At 35.7% G+C, this 15,995-nt stretch overlaps 1 protein-coding gene across 2 annotated transcripts in view; it reads left to right on the forward strand.

The window, feature by feature from the left end:
- The window catches only part of DPP10 (dipeptidyl peptidase like 10), a 793,501-nt gene that overhangs the window by 605,926 nt on the left and 171,580 nt on the right, over window positions 1-15,995 (forward strand). For both annotated transcript variants that reach the window (XM_025277255.3, XM_025277261.3), the window contains exons 6-7: window positions 8,842-8,894; window positions 8,994-9,075. In XM_025277255.3, the coding sequence (XP_025133040.2) occupies window positions 8,842-8,894; window positions 8,994-9,075 (135 nt within the window). The remainder of the gene's footprint in view (window positions 1-8,841; window positions 8,895-8,993; window positions 9,076-15,995) is intronic.

Here is a 15,995-nt window from a genome sequence, read left to right on the forward strand (position 1 = left end):
CTTTCACAGAGTGTTCATGTCAATCTTAAAGACTAAGGAAAGGAGACTAAAATATGACAAATATTACTTATACCTTTAATACCCTCCCATATTTATTTTCTCTTTCTACTAGTACTTGCTGTTCACAATGTTCACAGTTTGTTTGTTTTTTTTAATACAGTGTCTTAAAAATTTTTTTGTAGAACTGCATCTTGTAATTTTGTGAACCCTAATTACCCCACTAGAGTTTCCTACCTGATGGTCTGTTTTTTCATTGAATAATAAAGATAAAATTTCCAACAACAGAGCCACTCCTGACTCATCGCTAAGTTATTATCCTAGAACAAACTTCACATCATACCACTTATTTCCAAGAGAAACAAACACTTTGTTGCTACATGGTCTTTTCTCTCACTGCCATTTTTCACAAGTATTAATATTATTTATTCAGAGACCTACTTCCTCACACTTTAGTTTTCCTAACTGTCTGATTTAATGGCAAATCCAGAGTCCTATTTTAAATATACTCAAGGCCATGAAAATGCATGCTATTTATTCCATTTCGGCAGTTTAACTGCAGTGCAGAGGTTTGGTACCTAGAGATTTAAGCCTCTACTTAAGCATAAATTACTAAAGCACCCTTTCTTTTTTTCTTGTAAATGTAACTCTCTTTAACATGAATCTCCATAGATGTCTTAAGTAATAACTGATATTCCAAGGAAAAAATCTGAAAAACAGCTAAAGGAGAAGGGGATTTACATTTTTAATCTGATATATTAGATCATCTTTCAATGAAATCCCTGTTAACTGTGATAATCACAATTAATTCATGCCTACTCTTGTCCATAAATCTTTGGGTGGTGTCTTAAAAGGTCTTTCAGAAATAAATCTTTTGCAAAGCTGGAGTCATGCTTCCTGTCCCAGGTCCCTGAGAGAGTGTACAGAGAGATTAAGTCATAATATGGGTTGTAATCAGTCAGATGTAGGTGCAAATTGTGGCTCTGTCTCTTACTTAAACTTTCAATGCTTCCAGAGCCTGTCATATGAATTATGAATTACACTTTCTACTTCCTGAGGTTTATTTAACATAAATAATATATGTATAGTGCTCGGCAGTGTCCAGTATATAGTAAGTCTTCAATTCAATAATTATATTAGTCCCTTCTATGCCTAACTCAGCTGTTATCTTCTTTATGATTGCATCTTGAAACAGATTACTAACTGCCTTTTGGAAAGCTTATGGTTTATAATTTGCAAGTCCTAATTTAACCAAGACCTGCAACTAGATGCCCTTATGCTAATATGTTTCCTAACTTTGCCACCGCAAATGAGTGAGTTGTGGGCAGGGATCATGTTATAGTTTTTGCATTTGGCAAGGTACTTGACTTATGTGCTTGCATATAATTAGTATTCAACACATGTTTATAAACTGACCAACAAATATCAGATCAGATCAGTCTCTCAGTCCTGCCTGACTCTTTGCAACCCCATGAATCACAGCATGCCAGGTCTCCCTGTCCATCACCAACTCCCGGAGTTCACTCAGACTCATGTCCATCGAGTCAGTGATGCCATCCAGCCATCTCATCCTCTGTCGTCCCCTTCTCCTCTTGCCCCCAATCCCTCCCAGCATCAGAGTCTTTTCCAATGAGTCAACTCTTCGCATGAGGTGGCCAAAGTACTGGAGTTTCAGCTTTAGCATCATTCCTTCCAAAGAAATCCCAGGGCTGATCTCCTTCAGAATGGACTGGTTGGATCTCCTTGCAGTCCAAGGGACTCTCAAGAGTCTTCTCCAACACCACAGTTCAAAAGCATCAATTCTTCGGAGCTCAGCCTTCTTCACAGTCCAACTCTCACATCCATACATGACCACAGGAAAAACCATAGCCTTGACTAGACAAACCTTTGCTGGCAAAGTAATGTCTCTGCTTTTGAACATGCTATCTAGGTTGGTCATAACTTTCCTTCCAAGGAGTAAGCATCTTTTAATTTCATGGCTGCAGTCACCATCTGCAGTGATTTTGGAGCCCAGAAAAATAAAGTCTGACACTGTTTCTGGAGTAAATAAAAATTGTCAACTAATACTCTTTTGTATTTCATTCTTTTTAAAAATGGCTTTTATCACCATAATCATTTTTTAAAATGCTACCAAGTGCAAAACTGTGTCAAAGAAATTGTGTACTAGACATTTGATAACTGAATGGATGTAGCTAGTATTCATTTACTTCATGTAAAGCATGAACTCTAACCTGGATAACTTTTATACATTTATTGTGTTCTGCATGCATGAGTGAGTGCTCAGTCACTTCAGTCATATATGACTCTTTGCATCCCTATGAACTATAGCCCTCCAGGCTTCTTTGTCCATAGTATTTTCCAGGCCAGAATGTTGAAGTGGGTTGCCATTTCCTTCTCCAGGGCATCTTCCTAACTCAGGATCAAACCCATGTCTCCTGCATTGCAGGCAAATTCTTCACCCATTGAGCCACCTAGGAAGCCCTTTTGTGTTCTAGCAGGCCTTAAATATGACTGCTATTTTTCTTATTTCTTCCAGTAATATCTCATGCTATATCTATGTTATGTGTATAGTTGGTCTTCTATATTTAAGGATTCTGGAATTGCAAATATGCCTATTTTCTAAATTCAGTTTGTAACTTCAGGATCCATATTTTCTGCACATTCTCAGTCATTCAAGACAAGTGCCGAACAGGAGAACATTTGTGATGCCTGATGTGCACTTTCCCAGGTGAGATCAAAGAAGATGATGCAATGCCTTCTTTTTCCAGCTTTCATACTGTAAATTAGTGTCCTTTTGAGGGTCTTTTAGGGCTATTTTTTCATGTGTTTTTTTCATGATTTTGCCCTTTAAATGGCTCCCAAGCATAGAGCTGAAGTGCAGTCCAGTAGGCTGCCAGTGCCAGGTGCCAGTAGACTATGATGTGTTTTAAAGAGAAATTACATGAGTTAGGACTGAACAAAAAAGATCTTCATGACCCCAAATAATCACAATGGTGTGATCACTCATGTAGAGCCAGACATCCTGGAATGTGAAGTCAAGTAGGCCTTAGGAAGCATCACTATGAACAAAACTGGTGGAGGCGATCGAATTGCAGTTGAGCTATTTCAAATCCTAAAAGATGATACTGTGAAAGGGCTGCACTCAATATGCCAGCAAATCTGGAAATTCAGCAGTGGCCACAGGACTGGAAAAGGTCAGTTTTCATTCCAATCCCAAAGAAAGGCAATGCCAAAGAATGCTCAAACTACCACACAATTGCACTCATCTCACACGCTAGAAGAGTGATGCTCAAAATTCTCCAAGCCAGGCTTTAGCAATACATGAACCATGAACTTCCAGATGTTCAAGCTGGTTTTAGAAAAGGCAGAGGGACCAGAAATCAAATTGTCAACATCCTCTGTATCATCAAAAAAGCAAGAGAGTTCCAGAAAAACATCAAATAGTATTTCTGCTTTATTGACTATGCCAAAGCCTTTGACTGTGAGGATCACAGTAAACTATGGAAAATTCTGAAAGAGATGGGAATGCCAGACCACTTGACCTGCCTCTTGAGAAATTTGTAGGCAGGTGAAGAAGCAACAGTTAGAACTGGACATGGAACAACAGACTGGTTCCAAATAGGGATAGGAGTAACTCAAGGCTGTATATTGTCACCCTGCTCATTTAACTTATATGCAGAGAACACCATGAGAAATTCTGGGCTGGATGAAGCACAAGCTGGAATCAAGATTGCCGGGAAAAATATCAATAATCTCAGATATGCAGATGATACCACCCTTATAGGAGAAAGTGAAGAAGAACTAAAGAGCCTCTTGATGAAAGTGAAAGAGGAGAGTGAAAACGTTGGCTTAAAGCTCAACATTCAGAAAACTAAGATCATGGCATCCAGTCCCATCACTTCATGGCAAATAGATGGGGAAACAGTGGAAATAGTGGCAGACATTATTTTTTGGGCTCCAAAATCACTGCAGATGGTGACTGCAGCCATGAGATTAAAAGATGCTTGCTCCTTGGAAGAAAAGCTATGACCAACCTAGACAGCATATTAAAAAGCATAGACATTACTTTGCCAACAAAGATCCATCTAGCCAAGGCTATGGTTTTTCCAGTAGTCATATATGGATGAGAGTTGGACTATAAAGAAATATGAGTGCTGAAGAATTCAAAATACTTTTGAACTGTGATGTTGGAGAAGACTCTTGAGAGTCCCTTGGACTGCAAGGAGATCCAAATTATAATGGGAATCAGTCCTGAATATTCATTGGAAGGACTAATGTTGAAGCTGAAACTCCAATAATTTGGCCACCTGATGTGAAGAGCTGACTCATTGGAAAATACCCTGATGCTGGGAAAGATTGCAGGTGGGAGGAGAAGGGGACGACAGAGGATGAAATGGTTGGATGGTATCACCTACTCAATGGAGATGAGATTGGGTAAACTCGGGGAGTTGGTGGTATACAGGGAGGCCTGGCATGCTGCAGTCCATGGGGTCGCAAAGAGTCGAACACGACTGAGTGACTGAACTGAACTGAACATGAGTTAGGTAAGCTTCATTCAGACATGAGTTATAATACCATTGGCCATGAGCTCAATGCTAATGAATGAACAATATTCAGTGTTAGATGCCACTTTTTCAAGTTAAAAAGAAACACATTAAAAATGTATTGATTGTTTGATCAAAATGTAACCAGAGGCTCATAGGAATCTAATCCTGTATTTCTCCTAGGAGAAATCATTCAGTATTTTCTAATTCAATGTTCATGGTGACTTATAGATCATAACAGCAATAATGATAATCAATTATACCGATGATTAACATTTAGTAATCTTGTATAAGTTCCTAGAGATGATTGGAATTGGATTGGTTTGTGGGATCCTATGATATTTTCTGTACCTCCAATACCTTTTGGTATCAGGAGACTGAATATCATGTCAGGTCCAGCTTCCAGGAGTATACATTTGATCAAATTTTTACATAGTATGTCTCAGTTTTGCCCCACACCTACTACCTTTGCCATAACTATTCATACTCTGTAACAAGCAGTGGAGCATCATTTGCAGAGATGAGCTGTATATGTAATTTTTGACCATGAAATTTCTTTGTCACCATGGATCTTATCAGATGTTCAATTTGGCCCTCATTTTACAGCAGCCAATAATTACAGTAAAAAGACTGTTTCTAACCTTAGGGATTCCATTTTTATCTTCTCATCATAAAACAAGACCTACAAAGCCAATGTAGAAGAGATATATATGATAAAAGGAAGTGAAGATGTTAAAAAAGAATAGAAAAAACTAGAAATATAACTGCCATATGACCCAGCAATGCCACTGCTGGGCATACACTCCAAGGAAACCAGAATTGAAAGAGACACGAGTACCCCAATGTTCATCACAGCAGTGTTAACAATAGCTAGGCCATGGAAGTAATCTAGATGTCCATTGGCAGATGAATGGATAAGAAAACTGTGGTATATATACAATGGAATATTACTCAGCTATTAAAAAGAATGAATTTGAATCAGTTCTAATAAGGTGGATGAAACTGGAGCCTATTATACAGAGTGAAGTAAGTCAGAAAGAAAAACACCAATACAGTATAATAAAACATATATATGGCTTTTAGAAAGATGGTAACGATGATCCTCTATGTGAGACAGCAAAAGAGACACAGATGTCAAGAACATACTTTTGGACTCTGTGGGAGAAGCCGAGGGTGGGATGATTTGGGAGAATAGAATGGAAACATGTATATTACCATATGTGAAATAGATCGCCAGTCCAAGTTCAGTGCATGAGACAGGGGGCTCAGGGCCAGTGCACTGGGACAACCCTGAGGGATGGGATGGGGACGGAGGTAGGAGGGGGATTCAGGATGGGGAGCCATGTACACCCATGGCTGATTCCAACATTGTAAAGTAATTAGCCTCCAATTAAAATAAATAAATTAAAAAAAAAAGGAATAGAAATGCCATTCAAGGAGAGAGATGCAGATTAGCACAGACTGAATTTATTCCAATGTGCCTTAATGTAGATGTTCAATAAAACCAAGTTCATTTCTTCTTGAAAATTCCCCCTTTTAAAATCTCTGCAACACTATGCAAACAAACATAAAGAAATGTCTATCTCTAACCCTGTTTATCTCCTACCTTGTACTATTTATATTTTATGGTGGACACATAATGTAATTTAGTTATGGGAAAATTACAAAACAAGAAGTATTTGAGATCTTCTGTGAGTACATGCACACACACACACACACACACACACACACATACACATCAAGGATAGTGGATTTACTGGAAAGAGTTCTAAGCCAGGAGAAAAGGGTTAGGATCTAATTACCTGTAAACTGCAAACTATTGGCTTTTTAGGGAACCTATAGTTGAGGCTCAATCTCTGTGATATGTTTGCTATGTGTTTGCAGGTTGGGTAGGGTTAACTTTTTTAAAAAATTAAAGTATAGTTCACTTGCAATATTATATTAGCTTCAGGTATACAGGGCTTCCCTTGTGGCTCAGCTGATGAAGAATCCGCCTGCAATGTGGGAGACCTGGGTTCAATCCCTGGGTTGGGAAGATCTCCTGGAGAGGGAAAAGGCTACCCACTCCAGTATTTTGACCTGGAGAATCCATGTGGTTGTAAAGAGTCAGACACGACTGAGTGGCTTTCACTTTCAGGTGTACAACATAGTGATTCAATATTTTTATAGTTTATGCATATACAATATTATTAACTATACTTGTGACTTATTTATTTTATAACTTGTTGTTTGTACCTTTTAATCCCTTTCACCTGTTTTCCTCATCCTCTGATCCTCCTTCCTCTGGCAAATGCTAGTTAGTTCTCTGCATCTGCGAGGGTTAAATTCTTTATTATGATCTTCCATTTCAACATACCAGCTGAGAGAAACAAATACTGTATCAAGCTAAGAACTACAAAGTAGAAAGTAAATTTATATATTTTTCTCTCTAAATCCCATCATTGGAAAGACATCTAAGTTCTTAGGATTCATACACTGAGAAGAGCCCGTAACCTCTATAGCTCTACGTCATATAAATATGATAGAAAGAGACCAACATTCAATGATTATATTCATCCAGTTTTTGTGTCAGTGATTATTTTGGCTTGCTTTGACTAAAACAGTAGTGAATGGGAACTCTTTGTCAAGAGGGATATGAACCTAGAATTCATAGGAGAGTACATTAGGTAGATTAACAGATGGAATGAATAGTTTCTTTCTACCCATAACATCATTGAAACATTTGTCTGATTTGAAGACCACTTAATGACTTGGCAGTTTACTTTGGCAACAGAACTTTCTGAAATGGGAAAACAAAATGTAGAAGTGGTCACAGTTCTCACCTCTTTATCAGCTATAGTAGTAAATTCAAGATTTAAAATTTGTAATCAAATATGGAATTTTATAGAACACAATATGAATGCCAAAATAGACACCAGGAAAAATTTTTTTCACTTCTATGACTCTATAGTAAAGGTGATTTCAGGTTTAATAGTTATTCCAAAATAAATGGAGGAAACACTTCATTATGAAACACAGTAATATAACAAATTGTGGGAGGATTGTAATTTCAATGCATAGAATGAACACTAGTATTTATTTACCAAATATGTGGCCAATCATGTTTAATTGAAGTTATTATTGCAGTGAGAAGAAATAATAATTGACTTCTGAGGAGTTTTAATTGACAGTATTATATTTGTGCAATGTACATCGACTATAGGATAAGAGAAGCTTTCATAATTACATGCTGAAAAATGAAAGTATTATTATAAGCTCTATGAATCATGTAAATAATAATATAACAATATAGTTAAGTGGAAAAAAGTTTCTTCACTAGATCCATATAGCTTAGAAAAATATAATTTCATTAAAATGTCACAATTTATCATCTCTCTCCCTAACCTATCTTTTACAATTTTCCTCATTTTCTCTGTATTCCATTATTTCATCATCTTTAATTAGTAAGAACCAAAATTTACGGATATCTTTGCATTATCCACTATGGTCCTTAATGCCACCTCAACACAGAAGCTGTGATCCTTTGGAGGATGCCCTTTAGAAAGAAACAGGACTCTTTATAAGATGAAATAGGATGTCTCTTGAAGATACATACTTGCGACCAATTATTTAACATATTTTTTTCAGATATTTCTATGAAGTGCTTGGGGTATTATCCCATTTTGTCTCCACAAGCACTTCCATTGGCAAGAGATTTTTCCCCATCAGAATCATTATTCAACAAATATTGATTGTATGTTGCAGGCAAACATGATACTATATAAGGTAATATGGCGGATGCCAAGGTATTACACACCTGGACCTGATTCCAGTGGGAAAAGGAAACAAGCACTTAAAATCTTATCTAATTTGTGCTACAGGGTTTGAAATGTCCTAAGAGTCAAAAGTAAACTTTGAGAGAGAGAAATTCTCTAGATAGATAGGCTGTAATGGAAGGAGGAAAATTCTTCATCTGAGTGAAGTTAGGATATCGTAAAAAAATAAATAAATAAATAAGAGAGATATTCAGAATATACAGAAGGAACTTATCTAATATAGCTGAAGTATAGACTAGGTGAAGGGAAGTAGTGGATGATAAGAGTGGAAAACCATGTAGAACACAAATACCAAAACACTGGAGTGTCAATGTTTCAATATTCAAACTTGAATAAAGTTTGAACTTTATTTTATAGGTAATGAAGAATCACATTTTGAATTCTCTCTAAAACCAATTTTGCATTTCCAGAATTTAGTAAAAAACATATGTATACTCATTAAAATAGAGCCTTTACTCCAAACTATAACTCTTCTTTTGTTTCAGATTTTTCATTATTCGTATACTGCTTCATATGTGATCTACAATATACACACTAGGTAAGTTCTTTGATCATCCGTTTCCATGAGCAACTATCCAACTGAACTGTGGGTGTAGGTGTCAATTTGTTCATATAAAAATATTTACCTTTTTTCAAGGGAAGTTTGGGAGTTAAATCCTCCAGAAGTAGAGGACTCTGTCTTGCAGTACGCAGCCTGGGGTGTCCAAGGGCAGCAGCTGGTAAGTACAGGCATTAATATGCACCAAACACTGTCAGCCAGGGCCCTATGGGAAATGCCTATAGAAGGCAATGTCTTGTAAAAGTTGTCCTATTATATGGATGTTTTCCATTACTTTAATATCTTGTATCTAATACTCCAATTTAAGAATATATCAAACAGTACCAATATTATGTTGTCAATTAATTAAATAGTAAAAATGTATAGAGTAATGTGTGATTAAACTGCTAGTTGATCATGAAACCCAGAAGAGATCCAAGAATATGAAGGCCAGTTCTGCAAAATTCCGGTTACATAATGTTTTATTTATTCTTAAAGCAAAATTCAGAGCAAAAATTTAAGATAGTAGTCTACACTTGACAGTATTCTCTTAAGAAAGGGTTTTTTCATCATCATAATTTGAAATAATTTTGAAATTATCACAAGTTCTAAAAGAGAATGATTGATGTAAAAGCAATTTGAGCTTCATGATATTCTTGTACATGTCTCATGCAGGTCTGGATATAGATTTTAAGGGCAGACTACTCAGAAAGTGGTATTGCTTGTTTGCATGGCTTCAGCATGGTCAAAAGTAGTACACATGGCCAAACTGATTTCTAAGTTTTTTTGTGTGTTTATATGCCTACTAGCAACAATGTGAGAATTCCCTTTGTTCCGTATCCTCATCAATACCTAGTTTTTCCAGGCTGTCATATTTTTTGTTAATAATGACATTATTGCTTCTTTATTCCAATTTCTATACTTTTTATTTTATTAAAATCTTTTTGCACTAGCTAACCTACAGATGTGTCTAGTTATGGTGTGATAGTTTCTTTTTTTGTGGAAAGATTTTTTTAAATTATTTTATTATAACTGTAAGATTAAGGTTTTGGTAATCTGTGCATTTATAAAATTCCATTTCACCTAAATTTTCAAATTTTTATCATAATACATTTAACTTCTCTGTTTTTTTAAGCTTTACATTTGTTTCTGTATTTATTTTTTCGTGTTTTCTAATATTATTTGTAGGTTCTGTTCTCTTTTTTTTCATGGTCAGCTTTGGTTGATATTTATAAATTTCACATTTGTCTTGTCAAAAAGCCAAATATTGAATTGATTTTATCCTTCCTAGTATAATGTTAGTGTTTCCTTTTTCTTTTGTAAAAAATAACTGAAGACTAGAATTTTCTCTAAATTTTGCTTAATATTCATTCAAGTTTGATAGTGATATTTTTATACTAATTTGGTTTGAATATGTAGAAAATAGATCATATGTTCTTACTTCTGATGGGTTATTTTGATGTTTGTTTTCGAATTTACAAAACTATGAACTCTGATTTGAAATTGATTTCTAAAGTTCAAAAGCAGGTCTCTGTAATACTGACTTTGGAAATAATAAGAGTTGATTAATGGCTTAACATAAACTTTTACAGATGTTTTCCATGTGGGAAGTACAATGTTTTATATGTGCCTATTAGGTCTATCTTAATACATAATTAAGTTTTTAAGGCTTTTTAAAACAAAAGTTTGTCAATAACAATGAGAGAAATACATGCAAATTTGCCAGACGTTAGACTTGAAGCTGCTTAAGCATCTTTATGGTTGTATTTTATAAAGAAATCCTATGTAACAGTCTATTCACTGTCATATCTACTCTAAATGGTTGATTAAATTATTTTAAAGACAACAAGTAGTAATTTAAAAATGAAAAAAATACTGCTGTGATTCTGTCCTCAACAGAAGGCAGAGGTTACACTAAAACAGGCCTTAATCCAGGCACCTGCTTTGAGGGTGCCAAACCTAGAGAAAGCATTCCATCTATATGTCCATAAGAAGGAAGACATAGATTTGGGAATGTTAACTTAAACGTTGGGACCTGAACTCCAGTCAGTGGCATACTTGTCCAAGAGGCTCCACCCAACCACCTGAGGCTGGCCTCCCTGCCTTCAAAACCTTGCAGTCATTGCAAACTTGATAAAAGATGCTTTAAAACTTGGGGGCAAACTGTTTTTATTAGACACCAAGGGAAACAACTCCTGAATGGGAGAGGTCACTTATGGGTGTCTGATCAAAAGATCTTCAGATACTAAGTAATATTTAACAAAATCCTGCTTGTTTGAGCTACAAGTGGTCTGTCATTCCAGATCTTTTTAACAATGAAACAGAAGGCAGAAGACCATATTAATAACAACAAACTAGTTATAGTTACAGCTCGGTTACAGCTCACCTGGGAAGCAGGAAGGGGCAAAGGGCAGTGGCTTCCAAGATGCAAGTGCAGGTCAACCCCTAAAGCGGTCCTGATTCCTCTTGGCTTCCCTTTTTATCGTTTCTGTCTCCTCCCTGTGAAGCCTGGTGGGTTACATCCTATGAAAAATAGGTGGTGGTTCAAGTATTCACCAGATTGTTTATGCCCAGGACCAGAGGTTCTCACTCAGGTCCTCGACTTCCTCTTTTGTAGGCACCCCCAACCTGCGTTGTTCTGCTATCTTGGACTCTTTGTTTTTTTTCTATTCTAACTACCTGACAATTCTAATACCATAGATTATAAGCAGTGTGTTTGTCTTTATCATATGTCTATTTTAGAAACATTTAAAACAGTGTATTTATATTCCTATGTAGGACTGTCTCTAGATCCATTCCATTATGATATTCCTAAAAGCTGGCAGCAGAAAATACACAGAATATGCTAGATATAAAGGTGCAGGTCTGATTCAGAGAAGGCAAGAATCAATGTGTGCATGGGCAATGGTGAAGTGGGCAGTTGTATAGTCCTACTCACTTTGCTCTGCTGCTGACAAGAGAGCTGGTTCATAGGGCAGAGGCAGATTCTAAACACACAAAATGTCAGAACACAGAAACCCAAGATAACCTCATGTTTGTGGCACTTGAGAGTCCTTGGGACAAATCTATAAATGACTCTTGTTCTGCAAGTCTGAGAGGAGAAAAATTCTGTGCCAAAGTTTATGACAAAAAAACAGTTTCATACTCTCAATGAAGTAGTATTAGTCGCATGCATTTTCTCTAATGATTCATATTTGCTATTGATTCATTATTCTTTAACATATTTGAAACAGTCATAAAAGTGCTAAAAGTTTATAAAAAGCATAGATCTTCTCAAAGGAGTTATCTTGCAGGTGATTGAATCCTCATACATCTATATTTGAGAATGCTACTTAATCTCCATATGCCTTAGTCTCCTTATCTGTAAAGTGCTGACAATAGCAATGCTTTACTAATAATGCTATCATGTTTAATAAGTATCAATCAAGCATATAGGATTTTAGAGGTGTTAGATTTTATTGTTTTTAAAAGATTAAAAAAAAAACTTTGTCATTTGAATTTTAACTTCTTTAGGACTTTTGATGTCACTAAATTTGTGAAGAAATGAGGTTAAGTTCTGTGTAATGGCATTTTTCAAAGTCATTTGGGAAAGTTTGCAATGAATTCCACTCTTATTGAGGTTATGTTTTGTGCAAGTATACATAAATTCAATGCATTATCATTAAAGAGTTATCTCTACAAATAGCTATTGGTCCATTTCATGTGAATGACAGGCTTTGTCAATATTTGAAGCCATCAGCAAACTCTTCAATATGATTTCTCAGAGATGAGCCATTGCAATTAATTTAAATGAGTCTTATAGTGTTTATAAACTAAGGACAATTCATTTTTCATCTTTAATTCTCAGTTTCAAATTTTATTTGCTGTAAAATAAACCCCTGGCTATAAAGAAGAAAGGTAAGAGATTAGGCATAATTCATAGATAAAGAAAGTCTTAATTAGAATTTAAAGGATGTAGAATTTTTTAGTAGCACTAGGTGTAGGGGAAAACAACTTCGATGGGTCTAACTACATGAGGAAAGAATCTGACACAATACAACATGTATTATTTAGAAAAGACAGTGAGTACATTACTTTACTTGTAGCAAATGTATTATGGAAGGAAATAATAGATCCTGAAACAGGAAAAGGTATATTAGTCATTCATTTGAAAAAAATTCTGGTTTAAGATGATATAGCCTTTTTCTTTTCAAAATAGCTTCATCATATGAAAGTTAAAATCACTCATTGTAAAACATTTTGAAAATTCATATAGTTCCTATAATTATATGAATTCTTCTAAATTCATATAATGGAGAAGAAAATGGCAACCCACTCCAGTGCTCTTGCCTGGAGAATCCCTTGGACAGAGGAGCCTGGTGGGCTATATAGTCCATGGGGTCACAGAGTCAGACACGACTGAGTGACTGACACACACACACAAATTCATATAAAAAATTAATTATACTTACCTATAATTCTACCATAAGAATTGAAAGATTTTGAAAATCAAATGAAATTTGAACATAAGAAGGAAAAAACATTTCACTGACTAAAACACACTATCTAGAATTAGAAAAAAAAGACTCAGTTCAACCTCAGATTCTCTGTTTTTTATTTTGTGACTTATGGAAGGTTGAAAGCGTTAAGCTTGCTTGTTTTAAAAATGAAAGAAAATCATAGCTATTCTCAGTTTAAATGAGATAGGTCATATGCACAAGTTGATTTCCAGAAAACAGTATTAACCATGTATATGTGTATATATGTGTATGTATCATATATATGTGTATGTGTATTCAGAGAGAAAGAGATAGGAAACTTGATTCATGCAATTATGGCAGCAGTCTGGTCAGCTGGAAACTCTGACAAGATTTAGTATCACAATCTTGAGCTGCACAACTGAGGCAGAAGTCCTCCTTCAGGAAGCCTGTTTTTGCTGTTAAGGTTTTCAACTGATTAGAAAGGACAAATCATATTATTTTTTAGTTAAAGTGAACTGATTATAAATGCTAAGCATACCTTTTAATTACATTCACAACAGGAGTAGTATTTGACCAAAGAGACACCAAAACTTATCCAAATTTACATATAAAATTAGCCATCACAGCATAGTAAGCACACAATAAATGATATCTATTCATTTGATTCTCATTTGTCCTTTCGTGTATTAACATAGTGCAGAATTTCATCATCTTTCCCCTAAAACATTTTACAGCTTATTTTCTAATATCCCTTCCTCAGTGGCTAGCCACTCTAATTCACACCTGCAGAGGTATGGTTGATAATGCAGATCCTTTACAGCTGCCACAAGCTTATGAAATGTCACTAAGGTGACACAGAGTGCCACTGACGTGACTCACAAGATGTGACTAAGGTGTCACATCATCTGACTCCTGACACTTCATCACAGCGCACAGCACAGAGTTTGCTCTGCCTGAACTAAACTCTGTAATTTGCAGAGGGTGACACGGGGCTGCTTTATGTTCTAAGACATTTCCCTTTCTATACCCATTGTTTTCATCAGAACTTTTGTCAAAGACTTTCCATCCTCTTTGACAATTTTTTCCCCCAATATGTCTACATCTAAGTGAATTTCTTACTCCTCAATAGTCTAACATTCTTCTTTTTTACCTCAAATTTTAAATATTTTATATTATTTATATACATTGCTATCTTCCACCACTGACCTATAGTCATTTCCAGGGCAGATGGAATAAAGACTATGCTAAATGTCTCTGTCCTCTCTCTCTGTCTTCTGTCTTTCCCTCATCTTCCATCCCCTCTTCCTCCTTCCTAAAAAATCATTTAGCACAAGGCAAAAGGTTTATTTAATAAGAAACTAATGAAAGACTAACTGTTGTCTCCATGGATAATGGGATGCCAAAGAAGGTTTTGAGAATGGCATAATAGGAAAAGATATCATACATGTAAAGACACATTTGGCAGGAAAGTTTATAACAGAGTGTAGGTAACTAAAGGCAGAGAGCAAGTTTAGAGGCCATTACTATAACCTAGCACTGATTTGATAAGAAACAACATATTTAAGAGATGAATAAATCAAGTTTTAAATGAGAAACTTTGCTTGCAGTTGAACAATAAAAACTATAAAGTGTTTATTATACATAAATTATGTGCATTTCATTACATTTTACAAATAATCTCATTTAGACCCCTAATTTATTTAAGCCACTTTATTGAATATAAATAAAAATTGATGCATACTAAAGGCTGTACTTTGCATTGAATACATACAAAAGACTGTACATATTTAATGTATAAAAATTGATGAGATGAAAATAAGTAAACACCACGAAAGCATCACCACCGTCAACAACGTAAACATATCTATCACCTCCAAAGGATTTTTACTGCTCTCTACTTTTTCATGTGATGAGAACACAACATAAGATAGATTCTTTGTTAAATACTGCTAGTATTTCTTTCAGTCTATTTAGGGTACAATACCTGTTCTTTCAGTGGCATAAAGCTTTAAACATATTCAGTGTGTTACTTAATTTATCACAACTTAGGTGTTTAAAGAAATTACATTTCTGCACTTTATTATATATATTTCTGAAAAACATAATGTTTAGGTAATTCTCCATATACAAACTGTTGCTGTTGGTTAGTTGCTGAGTAGTGTCTGATTCTTTGCAACCCCATGGACAGTAGGCTGCCAGGCTCCTACTTCCATAGGATTTCCCAGACAAGAATTCTAGAGTGGGTTGCCATTTCCTTTTCCAGGGGATCTTTCAGATAGGGCAGGTAGATAGTTTACCACTGAGCCACCAAGGAAGCCCTTCCAAATACAAGTACAAAACTGTCAAATTTTCTATCACCTGCATTTTTACCTACTAGATATTTACCTTAAAATTGTATTAAAATCTTAAGTGATTAACAAGGGTTCTTTGCCTCTCAGTTCAGTTGCTCATGTGTATCCGACTCTTTGTGACACCATGAATCGCAGCACGCCAGGCCTCCCTGTCCATCACCAACTCCTGGAGTTCACCCAAACTCACATCCATTGAGTCGGAGATGCCATCCTTCCATCTCATCCTCTGTCATCCCCTTCTCCTCCTGCTCCCAATCCCTCCCAGCATCAGAGTCTTTTCCAATGAGTCA

Source organism: Bubalus bubalis, chromosome 2 (genome assembly GCF_019923935.1).
Source record: "Bubalus bubalis isolate 160015118507 breed Murrah chromosome 2, NDDB_SH_1, whole genome shotgun sequence".
In the NCBI taxonomy this organism is placed as follows: Eukaryota; Metazoa; Chordata; class Mammalia; order Artiodactyla; family Bovidae; genus Bubalus; species Bubalus bubalis.